Source organism: Fukomys damarensis, unplaced genomic scaffold (assembly GCF_012274545.1).
Source record: "Fukomys damarensis isolate Sample0158 unplaced genomic scaffold, DMR_v1.0_HiC HiC_scaffold_39, whole genome shotgun sequence".
NCBI lineage: Eukaryota > Metazoa > Chordata > Mammalia > Rodentia > Bathyergidae > Fukomys > Fukomys damarensis.
Window position 1 is genome coordinate 87,742,176 of NW_022900951.1, and position 10,542 is coordinate 87,752,717.

At 38.6% G+C, this 10,542-nt stretch overlaps 1 protein-coding gene across 1 annotated transcript in view; it reads right to left on the reverse strand.

The window, feature by feature from the left end:
- Positions 1-10,216, reverse strand: part of Capn6 (calpain 6) — a 34,896-nt gene extending 24,680 nt beyond the window's left edge. Inside the window, exons 1-2 of the mRNA XM_010603085.3 lie at positions 10,054-10,216; positions 3,789-3,968 (exon numbers count right to left, since the gene is read on the reverse strand). Coding sequence (XP_010601387.1) covers positions 3,789-3,953 — 165 coding nt within the window. The 5' untranslated portion in view covers positions 3,954-3,968; positions 10,054-10,216. The remainder of the gene's footprint in view (positions 1-3,788; positions 3,969-10,053) is intronic.
- Positions 10,217-10,542: the final 326 nt, after the last annotated feature.

A 10,542-nucleotide genomic window follows, 5' to 3' on the forward strand; every position in this document is an offset into this window, starting at 1 on the left:
ATATACACACACACACACACATATACATACATACACACTATAGCTTTAAAATCAAAGACTGGCTTGCAACAGACAGATTTAATTGCCCTAGAATTAGATGGGAAGTCACCCAATGCCACTCTGTGGTCCTGTGGGACTAATTTGTAGCCCTGCCAACCCCCTAGATAGATAAGGAGGTTCACACTGGGATTTGTGTGGTTATAAGACAAGAGTGTCAAAAAATAGCAACAAGCCTACGAACTTACCCTGTCTACAACATCAGTGGTCTAGAAGTATGTTTCACTGGTATGGTCATTTAGCTTCTATCTTTGTCCCTTCTGTAAGATTAGAAGATGTCATAGAACACATCGAGGCCTTGACTAACTATACTCAATAGGCCTTAACACCTCAACTAGTCTTTCTCCTAAGTGAAGAAATAACATTAATAAGGCAAGCCATCCTCCAAAATCAGATGGCTTTAGACATTCTGACAGCAGCACTTGTAAAATTGTAAAAGCTAGATGTTGTGTGTACATTCCTAATAGTTCTACTAATATATCAATGGCTATTTAAGGTATTAAATGACAGGTTAAAGCAATGTCAAATTCTAAAATTCCCTGGACCTTCTCTGTATGCTCTGTGTGGAAGGCTATTACTGGCTTTTCTTAGTGGAAACATTTCTTGGATATATTCATGATAGTCTTGTTGATCTTTTTATTTGGCCCATATGTACTTAACTGTTTCATTGACCTTGTCTCCTCCAGTCTTAAAACTATATGCTTACCAAAAATAAGAATGCATTATGTCTATGGAAGACTTTTAGATAGACACTTGGAAAAGCATCTCTGACTGCCAATCACAATTACAACCCCTTCAGCCCTAAGTAGACAGAATAGTCATTGTCCCTTGTCCCCTCATGGAAGTTTGGGATATCTTTTCAGAAGGGGAGATATTATAGACAGCTAAGTTAGGTAAAAGTATTATAGGCAGTCTGATAAGACTGGGCCCTTGACAGCATCAACACAAAAGACAAAAACATATTACAGCCATGGCCAGATACATATCTCTTAGAACCCAGGCCTCAAGATAAAGATGAAACATCCAGGTCTGCATATTTCCCCAAAGGACAAAATAAGAAGTAACACTTGGACTAATGAAGTCTAGTTATACATCAGTCACTCCAGTGGGAGACCAAGTCCTCCGGACCTATCATTTCCTAGAAAAAGTCTTTATTCTTTCCATATGTACTTGTTACATGACTTATTCTCCCCTTGGATCGCTATCACCTTGCAACCTTATCGGTTGTTCATAGCTTTAACCCACATTGTACCCATTGCTCTATAAAACTGGCCCTGAAAGATGGAATCTTTGGCTACCCATTCAAGAGCCCTCCTGCCTCTCAGGAGCTATCCTTTCAATAAACATTTCCTAGTCTTAATCCTCCTTTGTTCCTAGAATTCATTCTTTGTATTTAGAGTACACAAACTTGGCATATCAGACATCTAACAGGTTGGGAATGGTAATATTTCCCTTATATCATTTAGAGGTCCTATTTCACCTCCTATGTCATCCCTGTATCACTTACCTAGAGAAACAATGGACTATTGTCTTGGTTATTAAGTTTTTTCCACTCCTGCTAATGAATCTAGGTTTAAATCCACAGAAATTTGACTGTAACAGTAATGAACAAAGGGTTGAACTAAGAGAAAGGGGAAGGATATGTCTAAAGACTGGAAAGCACAGGAATCACTTTCTGCTTGACTTACATCTGGGCAATGGTTTCACCCTGATTTGCAATTTCCCTGCTTCCCCCGACCTTCTCCCACCTTTGTCAGGACCTTATTACTTCTCTTTCCTGTATGTTCAATATCTTCTTCAACCTCTTCTTTACTGTCTGTCCATTAGCCTACAAATATGTTCAAGTCAGTCCTACTCTACAAAGACACTCACCTATAAATCTCTTTCATTTTTCTGCTTCCTTTTCAGCTATTTGGACACACTGGGTATCCTTTCATTTATATCCAACCATCACAATACAGTGATATCCCCCACTATGACCATCCACTCATCAGAGTGGCTCCCAGACAAAATTTCTCAATTTTCTCAAAGTATTTTTAGAAGAAAAAAGTCTTACGCTGTGCATACCCAAATAGTGGCTAATGAATTTTGCTAATGTTCCTCAGATTTTTATTACAGGAGAGCAAAATGATCTGCAAGGATGTCAAGAACTAGAGAAACACAACTGATGGAAAGAACTTCTATTGTCATTTTCTTTTTCATCTTCCTTATTTATTTATTTGGTAGTGATTGAACCCAAGGCTTCGTTCATGCTGAGCATGCACTCTACCCCTGAGCAGCACCCCAATTTCCAGTCTCACACCTTCAATGGCTATTATTCTTTGTGAAGGAATACTAAGATATGTTCGATTTGCATACCAAAGAAGACACAATATAATTAATGTATCTTGGCACCACCTGGTGGCAACCAGCAAAAACTGAAGTAGCTCTCGGAACTCCATTTAGGAGTTTAAAATGCGGAAATTGCAAATAAAAACTGACAATTTCTGTGTAGCAAGCCAATAATCTCAAGCACAAAGGAGGCTGAAGCTGGAGGTTCACACATTCAAGGCCAGCCTGGGAAACTTAGCAAAACTGTCCCCAAATAAAAGTAAAGGCCAGGGCAGGGGATTTAGCTCAGTGGTTTCGTCACCTGCCTCGCAAGCGCAAGGTCCCAAGTTTGATCCCCGGTACCAAAAAAAAAAAAAAAAAAAAAAAAAAAAAATCTTTACTACCACACACACACATCACACACAATTGGCTTGTTAAAGAAGGCAAACACTGAGTTAGTGAATGAAGTGGTTCTATTATAAGACACCATTACATATTTCATTAAATACTATAGAATGTCTTCAGAGTTTTGTGAAGGCTCAAGAACTTTCATTTCACAACAGCTCTCTGTGGCCTATCTGGTCGCCCACATTGCAAAGAAGCCCTGGTAGAATATTCTATCCAGCTATGCCCTTTGGATATAGCAAATTTGATACTTATTATCCAGACTCTGTAATTATATCTCATACACTGAGCTCCCACTCATATAGTGCTTGTGCAAGAGCTCTGTGACTTGCTTTGAGACACGACATAGATGTTCCACAGAGAACCATGACAGATGTTAATAATTACTATTAATAAGTGGTAAACAACTGAAGTTCTATGCAGAGCCTACCTGGCCAATTGTGGGATGATACAGGTGATGTTATCCAAAGAGCAGCAAGGAAGACTCCCTCCCCCTATGCAAAATCCATCTTCTCCCTGTAGAGTTCATTTATACTCATTTTATAGGGAGTTCTTCTCCTCACTAATATGAGATTTTTTTAAAGTTACTTAGTAACTTAGTAAAGAGACAAAAGTATAGTTCTTTTTTGAATTATCGTATTTAGTTAAATGGACTTCCAAAATATAATAAGGATGATATATCTCCTCTTCCATTGTTGCTCTTTTTAAAAATTATTAATCTGATAAATTTGGCTAAAATTCTGGTCACAATGTGTAGGTATACAAAAACATCATGCTTTGCATGATAAATATATGTATTTTTATTTGTCAATTATACTTCAATACAATTAGAAAAAGAGAGAAACAGACACAGAGTCAGAGACAGAGAGACAGAGGAACAGAAAGAAATGGACAGAAACAGGGAGAAAGTTGACTTCCAATTTGATCTATACAGTAGCCTCCTGTAATGGAGTGGGTCAGGCATAGTTTTGATAAAGGAGGTCAAGGAGAGAGAAAGGGGGTGGTGAGGAAGTTACCTGGGGCCGTTTCCACACCACTTTTCCTGGAAGCAGTCTGTTGTAAAAAAGAGAATCATTCTCAGGCAGAAAGGTTGGATCGTAGAAAAGTCTACTGTCTTTGATGCATTCTTGTTTCAGTTCCTGGTACTTCTGATTTTTGAAGAGCTTCAGAGGAGGACCCATAGCATCAAATTACGCCTAGAATGAGAAAAATTGTTAATGCCTTTGGAGGAAGAAGTGTTCAGATTTTTCAAAGATTACCTGAAATTACCCAAACTGCAGTCATCCCAATTACTTCTACCTAAAGTTTGAAATTTATCTTTAAAGGATAAAGTCACCATTTTCAAGGAAAAATAGGACCAAGCTACAACTAATTAATATGAGCCTTGTGAAAGGTATCTACTCATTTTAGGCCTTCAGTTTCTTTTTCTGCCAACTGGGACAATATGTATCTTAACAGTCTTATTGGGGAAATAGACAAAGAAGACTTCAAATTGAGCATGAATCATCATAATTTAAAGGGAAATCTTCCATTTATATTGGCCAGGAACAGTTCAAGGCAGAGTTCAATTTTAAATTTTAAGATAAAGGAAAAATAGTTACTTTACTATGTTCAGGATAATTTGGTTTCCCAAAGAGTCACACACTTTGTCCACAAAGGGAGAAGCAGCCCCTCTCAATTCTAAAAATCCTTTTACTCATTTAAGTCCCTTTTATCATTTGAAGTCATTTGCATGTTTTACTATTGGTCAAAAATCCTAATGTAAGGAACAGAGCTTAGTAAATGGCCTGCAAAGACAAGGAAAGAGAGAAAGATTATATGGCTTTTTTTGTTCTTCAAAGTTTAATGTACAATCATTTGCAGACTCTAAAATCAAAAGGCAGACCTCAAAATTCAATTACACTAATTTGGTGGACCATAGATCCTTATCTCATTGCAACACACTGTTGATTTCTTAAAAAAGAAGGAAAGAAAAAAAGTTCATATGGCTAAACAGAGACTGAATGTAGTGACTCTGTCAGAGTGTCCCTCACTCAAATTTTCCCTTAAGAACTGGTTTGTAAAAAGATAATCTGAAAGGTCAATTTGATTTTAAATAGTTTTGGGGCAATAATAGGATTTTCAATGCACTTATTTAATTCACAAAGTTAAATGTGTAATGATTTTAATGATCCTCTTCTGACATTCAATAATAATGATAGAATTGTAATATTTTCATGAAGGCAAGGATTTCAAAAATATATTTTAAGACTGTCTATATTCTGTGAGCACACGAGGGTTAAAAATGGACAAAATTTGCCAGAACAAACAAAAATCCAAGATTTTTCCATTAGCACTTTCAAAAGTATTTTCACAAGCTCTCTGTGAGACAATTGCTATTTTATAAAAAGTATAATATCAGTCTAACTTCTCTACTATGTCCCTTGACATCCTTTTGAGATCAGATTAAAGTTCCTCATGGGTAAAGAAATCTCCCCATTTGAAAATTTTCCATAGCCTCTTTATTAACAATGTCTTTTCAAATTCAGTACAGTGGGGACACTGCAAAATACTGAAGTGCTTTCCATTTATCAGATTTAAGTATGCTCATGTGTTTTAAATAATAGTTTATTCCATTGTATTTGAAGGCATGGGTAGTATCAATAATAATTTTCTGTTAAACAACATCAGAGTCAACCTGAATGCTTGTTCAGTCTCCTATTTTAAAGCTCACAAATACACATCAATTTTCATGTGTGCTACAACTCAGGAGTAAACACCACCATGCCTCTTGCTTTCCCTAGAAGGTTTGGTGGATTGCAACTAGGTAATTAGACACTTAATTTGCCAGAACCTCCAAGTCTTTGAGCATTCTGGATAAATGGTAATTTCCTGTTCTTGTGAAAGCTGTTTGCTCTTGTAAGTCTCTCTTGCTACTCAGTCAAAGGGTGAGGCAGGCAAGAGTCTGAAAAAGATATCTCTGTTGTAAATAGGGCCTATGTATAGACAGAAGCAGTGTCAATTGAAAAAAAAAGTTAGGTTTGATTTTAAAAACCAGTATGATCCCAGTCCATTCATTCGAAAACAAAATGCATAACTGGTATGAATGGGTCAAACCTTGATAGACTGCATTTTGCATGAGGGCACTGATATTTGGGGAACCCTCAGTAAATAGAGAACAGCAGGCTATGAGTCTGAACTTTCATTAGAATACAATTGTAAACCCCTATTCTGCTGGATTTACATGGTAAAATGATCCCTATTTTTGACTAAGCAAAAGGAGAACTGTATCCCGTCTGCTCTACAACTTTGGTCTCTTTATACTTTAATTTTCTCATCAGGAAAATTTGTGGTTTACTGATTGAGATGGTAAAGTAAAAGTAGTTCTGAATAAGCAGAAAGCACTCCAAGAATGCAAGATATACACTGAAGTCCTCTCATGGCCTGGCACAGAGTTGGGCACACAAACATTGTTCAAGAAATATTTGTTGAAGGGATAAATGTGTTAAGTAGCAAATCAGTGTTTGTAGGGCAGTTTACAAGTGAAATGTGCATTTTACATTTTAGTTCATATTCTCTTTGTAGCAGCTATATTGTTTAGATAGAATCTGTGCCTTTCATGTTGTACCTGAACGAATGGCAGTCAGAGTAGCTAGAAACAGGCAGGGTTGACTCAAACCCCATCTGTGTATTGCCAGATTTGGTGTGTGGCTTTCCATCACACCATGCCGCTTCTTTTGGTCACTGCATTTTTTAAAGAAAAGATTTGTTAGTTCAGATGAGGAAACCCTCCAAAGCAAACATGATGTCCAACTTTGAGGCATTCTGCCTAGAATTTGCTGCCATATTGGACATTCAAAAGGTTCTTTATTTCCGTGATTTGATGACCATGGAGAATCTGAACACTTTATATCCAGGGATTCATCATGAACCATCAGAAAATGTCTGGAAACCCAGAAATTTCTGAGGGATTGTCATAAACAGTTTTTCTATTGGAGAAGAGGAATGTCATGGGAAGGCCATGCTCCTCTACTGACTCTCTGCACCTAATGGTGACAAGGAGGAAGGAGCCCTTAACTTAAAGACCACATATTAGGAAAATCGCCAGACAGAATAAAATTTAGGGCTTTGAGTATAATCCAGAGAGACTCTGGATAACAAGGGAAGTGCAGACTTTTATAAAGAGGGACCCTGTGACTTGAAGGCTAGTGGCATGTGTGGCTAAGTGAGGCAGAGTGTGGGGTTTAGCACTGATGTCATATTCTTAGGCAGCCTTCCTTGAATTTGGGCCCACTGCCTAGAGAAAAAAATGTGAGGACTACCATGTCTACCAAGGCAAGGATAGGGGCTGACCCAGAAGGTGCAGAGTCTGGAATTGCCAGAAGTCCCAGGGAGTCTGCCACATGGAATACTGTGGCTGAGAGAGGGAATGTTTGCTTCTCACTAGAGAAGGGATTGGGTTGCTAGACAAATTCTTGGACTGAAAGTACTTGCTTATTTACCTGGAGGTCAACTTTTGAGTAGAAACCGAACTTTGCTCTAAAAAAAAATCTCATTTTGGAAATGGGGTCAGTGGATTACAAATCACTTTAGATCTGGGTGAGTAGGAGAGACAGTGAGGGCAGTTACGGGGGAGAAGAGGAGAAAACATGGCTCTGGTGTATTGTCCTTGGCTAGTGTTTCCCTTTTCCCAATGGCTTTCACCCTTGTTGTGTATTTTTTATAAGAATCCGAGGTAAAACCAACTAAGATTTTACATACAAATTAAGTATAGGAGCCCCAACTCTGCTCTGGCATGAGTTAGGCACACTTTAGATGTACTCAATGTCCTTCATCCCCACAGTAGGTGGTGGTGTGTTGGGAGAAATGGGATTTGGCTAGAAAGAAGTAGTAAAAATTCAACATACACATGCTACACAGAAAACAACTTTGCACAGATAGTTACACAGGCAGAGTCATAGCTTATATCTGTAGACATGCATCTACTAGGGAACTTAGATGCAGCTGTTCAGATTCAAACTGTTGCCCAGATAATCTAGGATCTGAAAAGGACCACAAAGGTCCTCGGGTCTAGGCCACCAGTTTATGTAGATGCACCTACTCTGCCCAGAGAAGACTCTGTTTAAAGAAATTTAAAGAGAAAATAGGAACAAACGTTTTCTTTTAATTCCATTGTTGAACAATGAAAAGCAAATTTTAAAAAAAGCAATTCAAAATTTTTAAATGAGCACAGGTAGTCAATAGTGCCACCATTTAGGTGTATAACATCTCTATCAGTTTCACCATAAGGAAAGGGAAACATGATGGCTGCCTTGCCCTCCTCAGGGTGTTACTGGGGAGATCTCCTGAAATTAAGTATGCTTATGAGTGAGGATTCTTTGTAACTGTTAAGGATAAAGATCGCATGGGGTAGTGGTATTGGAAAACTCATTTTTAGTGAATTACATCCCTTTTATGTCCACAGTAGAAACTGAGGACAGTTGATCATATGCTTAAAACAAGACACACACACTGACATTAAAAAGGCCAACATAAAATGGCCCCTCTGCAATTCTCTACTCCCTGTTCCACCTCTCTTTTTTGGCTGATTTGCCCTCTTGGCTGAATAAGCCTATCTTATAAGTCTAAGTTTTACAGTACTTTGAGAATCTAATTCTGAGTTTTATAAAATATTGTGCTGGAAGGACTTTCAGAAAACCATTTAATATGACTCCTTTCTTTTAGTATAAGGTGAAGGAACTTGCTCAAGATTATACACTCACAGAGGCAGCACTAAAACTGGAACCTACTAACTCTTTTCACCATAATTTCTTTTTCAAAAAACTGGTGGTGGAGGAAAGCATGCAAACCCCAAAGTTCAAGCAAGACTTTGGTTTTGAAAATTTTCATTGTCCTCTTCTTGCAAGAATGTACTTAGGGGTTTTGTTTTTGAATTGTGAGCTGTCAGAAGGTGAGATGATTTCAAATCTAGGCTAGTCAAAGAAACACTGTTTTGGGTCACAAAGGGGCTATTTCTGCTCTTAATTTAGGGACTGAAAACTCCCAAGGTTATGAAAAGCCTGCTTTTTAACCTATTCCTGACTGTGTAAGTGTTTAGGCTTTTCCCTGTAAAAACTAATAAAGAATGCTATTCAAATTCAAAGTATCCACACTCAAGCACACATGTGCACATGAATACACACACACACACACACACACACACACACACACATACAACTGCCAGAGAAATGCAAGAGTTAATTAGCAGTCCCCAAAGAATGTTTTTGTTTATTCAGACTGTAAAGTGTCCTTAATTTCACAACAGAGATTAGCAAATAAAGCATTAACCGAATTTCAATAAAACATTGATACAAACCAGGATGCTTTAACCTAAAGCCAGAATTGACTGTCAGAACAACAGAATTTGTTGAATTTTCCTATGGACTTTTCACCAAACTTAGAGTTCTAAATCTTCAGAACCAATTATTTCAATTGCAATTCACAGCCATTTCTTTTTCCTGCTGCTCCAGTCAACAAGCTCAGTGAAGCCCCTAGCACAGTGTAGTGTGTGTGTGTGTGTGTGTGTGCGTGTGTGTGTGTGTGGGTGTGCATGTGAGAAGAGGGGGTGTCAACTACAAATCAAAATTTAAACCAAAGCGAAAATAAGAGGGAAATAAAACAAGGCCAGGTTCTGACAGTGGAATAGCCAAGATCAACCTGTCACCAGGTCAGAAGGGCCCTTTGAGGCTGTGCAGACAAGGAATGAAGACAGCCCAGGATGCCACTCCCTCCTGTGCAACAGCCTACAGTCTGCACACCCCACTGCTACGCCTTTTGTATACAGTATGGCTCCAAGATTTTGCCTGCATTTCAGTAATTTGCTGTTAGCTGTGGGACAGCTGAAGCTAAAATGAACCCCTGACTGTCATCCAGTTTTCTCCCCTCATATCTCTGTCCCAGATCTGTCCTCACTTACCAAGTATTTACCAAAAAATATGCATGTGTGCAAGTACATATATGCACATGTACACACACACACGCACACACACTCCCACAAACACACTGAACAGATAGCCTCCCCAAAATCTTATTGCCAGGTAACCATAATAGCGCCCCCACTCCAAGCAAACAATAAAAAATTCCTTTATTTTTGAAGTTGTCAAACTGCTATTAACATGCACACATCTGATACAGACAGACTATAAAATTATAGTCACAAAGTTTGATTGACTATAAAGTTGAAGTTCCATCACCTCTCTAATATGCTATGTTATCTAGCAAAGAAAACTCTAAGCTTTGTTTATGAATACCCTCTCTACTCACCTGAGTTATCTCAGGAGCTCTTCTGCTGCTGCTGCTGCTGCTGCTGCTGCTGCTGCTGCTGTCACTGCTCTTAACCAGGTAATTTCACTAACTCTGTTCAGTCAGTGAAGCTGAACAAAGATTCTGGCTTTCTTAACCTGAAAACTATTTGAGCTGTACCAAGCTCCACTCACAGGGGGAGGCGCCTTGCAACAACTTCAGGAGACTTTGCTCCGCCCAGAAACTGATCCTGAGTCATGAGGAAAATCTGGAAGGCTCCCCTGCCAGATGTGCAGACGGGATGCCCACTCCAGACCCACCCACCCGCAAACTGGAAAACCCAGAAAGCCACGTTTGAAAGGTCTTCCTGTTCCAAAGAGAAATAGCACTTTCAGGGAGAGGATCTGCTAAGTTTCTGACTTCTGTCCCAGAGTTAATACAGCAGATATGGATATTACTTGAGAGAGGACATACAGAGAAAAATATTAACATGTTGGCAGAGTTCTTATG